The sequence below is a fragment of the Propithecus coquereli genome, unplaced genomic scaffold, assembly GCF_000956105.1.
Source record: "Propithecus coquereli isolate 6110/MARCELLA unplaced genomic scaffold, Pcoq_1.0 Scaffold235, whole genome shotgun sequence".
Taxonomy (NCBI): Eukaryota; Metazoa; Chordata; class Mammalia; order Primates; family Indriidae; genus Propithecus; species Propithecus coquereli.
Window position 1 is genome coordinate 4,190,569 of NW_012147897.1, and position 2,766 is coordinate 4,193,334.

The window sequence follows — 2,766 nt, forward strand, 5'->3', positions numbered from 1 at the left end:
TGAGATAATAAATGTCTGTTGTTTTAAGTCACTAAGTTTTGGTGATTTTTTACACAGTAATAGGTAGCTAATACAAAGCCTTATAAAATTAGAGGTCTCATAAAAGAAAAACTATTAATATCTTTGGCATATGTACAGTGTGAGAAATTATTCTTGTCTTTCCCAGCCTCTGGCCTAGCTCAGGTTACCCCAACTAAAACTAGCTAAATTATCAAACTTGGGAAATCCAACCCAGGAAGACATTTTGTTCTTTAAGAGGCTTTTCCTTTTATTGCCTAAAGTATCCAGGTCTCTTGCAAAAGCACATCACATCACCTTTACCTGGGTCATCCAGAGATTTGATTTCCACAAAAGGAAAAAGAGCCCAGAATTGCCCAGCTATATACAGTACAGAAGAAATAACAATAATTGAGAAATGACAATCTATGACATCTGAGTTTCTCTACGCTGAGAAACTGATGGCAGCAGTGGTGCTAACGTTTTATATCACATGTGTTGCTTTTCATAGTGTTTTCACAGCTAGTATCTCTGAGGTAGGTGGGAAGATATAAACAGACCAGGATACATATGGAAACAATGGCTCAGAGCTTATGATTTGCCCTTAGTCTCATGGTCAGTGAATGACAGGCCAGGTCTAGAGTCTGGATTTTGGAAGGTGACTCGAGTCAGATTTGGGGCTTCCCAAGGCAGGACTATTCTGGCTGTGATAACATGAATGCTCTTCAGTTGCAGTTGTCCTCGGAGATCAATGTGCACTTGTAGGTCTCTTTAAAGGCCACAAGGAAAGGTGGCACTACTTCTTCCACAGTGACGTGCCTCTGGAGCTCCTTACTCAGGGAAGTGACACCTGTCCCCACCAGCCCGCAGGGCACAATGTGTTCAAACCACGTGAGGTCTGTAGAGCAATTCAGAGCCAGGCCATGGGATGTGATGTGCCTTCCACAGCGGACTCCTGCAAGGCGAGACAAAGGGTCATAGAATAGATACCCTCCCTTCTCAGGATCCCTCCCGGTGCGATGAGAGAACTGGACTAGATCACTGGTTTTCAAATTTTGTTTCTGGAGCAACAGGGATTGTGCACTGATGGGAATGGGGAACAGATGCGGGGTAGGGATGTGTGGCTCCACAGCAGCTGCACTTACGGGAATTTCAGGGAATGTCCTTAAACAGATTCTGTTGCTTAAAAAAAAAAAAGCTTGAAAATTAGTTAGCACCCTTATTGTCATTATATTGTGATTCATAGGACGTAACCTGGAAATTCATTTACTCGTGTCTCTCCATCCATCACAAAGCGTGCTGGACTAGAGGACGGGTGAGGACCTCTCAACACACCCCTTCTCTGGCCCGGGCTCTCCCCACACCTCCATTGGTCCAGCCCCACCAGGCCCCGCCCCAGTCCTGCGGCGCTTACCGATCGCGCAGATCTTGCGCTCTTCCAGCCAGACGCCGGTGTAGGGCGGGGGACGCGCGCGGGCACCCGGCAGCCCCTGGAGCTCACACAGGCGCACGGCGCACGCCTCCAGCGCCGCCACGTGCGTGCGCAGGCGCAGGCCGAGGCGCCGCAGGTCGAGCACCGAGTGGCAGAGTAGCTGGCCTGGGCCGTGGAAGGTGGCCAGGCCGCCGCGGCCTGTGGCGCGCACCTCGGCGCCCAAGGCCCGCAGTCGCGCAGTTTCCTCGGGCGTCAGGCCGCCGCGCAGCCCGGCCGTGTACACGGGCCCCGCGGGCTCGCAGAGCAGGAGCGCGCCCGCATCAGTCCCCGACAGGGCCTCGGTGCCTGGCTCGGCTTGCAGCTCCCGCAGCCAGCGGTCCTGCAGCGCCAGCAGCTCGGCGTACCGCACCCGACCCAGCCACACCAGCCGTACCGCGGGTTGCGGCATCGCACCCGCTGCGGCGTCGGCGGGGCCCGCCCGCCCGCTGCGTGGACCCGGGGGCGTGCCGAGAGGGGCGGGGACTCGAGGGCAGGACCTAACCCGCGGCTCCTGAATGCTCCTTGGAGGATATGTGATCCCCGACCCAGCGCAGGGTCGGCCTAGTGCATCCATTCATTTCAACGACCAATATTTAGTGCTTGGTGTGTTCTCCAGGCCCTGCCCCAGGCGCTTGATACAGGATGCACAACGTATGAGAAAAAAGATCTGTCCTGGTAAGCTTACATTCTTACAGCAGATGATAAGTATTAAAGTGTTAAGTAAATAAGGTTATTTCATGTAGTGATAAGTGCTATGAAGAGGAAAAACAGGGTAATGTGGTGTGTCCTGTGTTGAGCTCCTGGAGGACTCAAGAAGGCGATTAGCGTGCACACAGGAGGTTTATTGGTGAGCATGGGGAGTGCTTCAAGACCAGCACCTGTCCGAGAGTGATGGAAGCAGGATTAGGTAGGCAGGGGGAGAAGTTGAACTGTGAAACAGTTGCAGCAGAGGCTTTAGCCAGTCCCAAGGAATACTCTGAGGCTAGGATGACCCCTTCAGAGTTCTTCCAAATTAAAGCAAGAAGGCCAAAAATTTATATCCTTGCAGTTATGGATGGATACAGACTACACCTGGGGAGGCACTATGATTTTTTTTGTTGTTGTTGTTGTTGAGGCTGCTTCCTTCAGTGGAAGGCAGCTCCCAGAGAGGGTCTCAGTTGTGAGTCATCAGCAACTAACTCTCAGAACCTGGGGGAATGACCAGCTAGGTCCTGAGGAGGGATCTGGACCACAGTATCCACTGTATTGAGGTTGGAATGTCATTTAAACAAGTCTGAATTCATTCAGTAAACTTCTAC

At 52.0% G+C, this 2,766-nt stretch overlaps 1 protein-coding gene across 1 annotated transcript; it reads right to left on the bottom strand.

Annotated features, from left to right (window-relative positions):
- Positions 1-271: 271 nt before the first annotated feature.
- Positions 272-1,899, bottom strand: LIPT2 (lipoyl(octanoyl) transferase 2 (putative)). The gene is made up of 2 exons (XM_012645605.1): positions 1,412-1,899; positions 272-952 (listed from the first exon to the last, which is right to left on the bottom strand). Exons 1-2 carry the CDS (start codon positions 1,875-1,877, stop codon positions 723-725), a joined length of 696 nt encoding a protein of 231 aa, XP_012501059.1. The 5' UTR covers positions 1,878-1,899; the 3' UTR covers positions 272-722.
- Between the last annotated feature and the right edge of the window lie 867 nt (positions 1,900-2,766).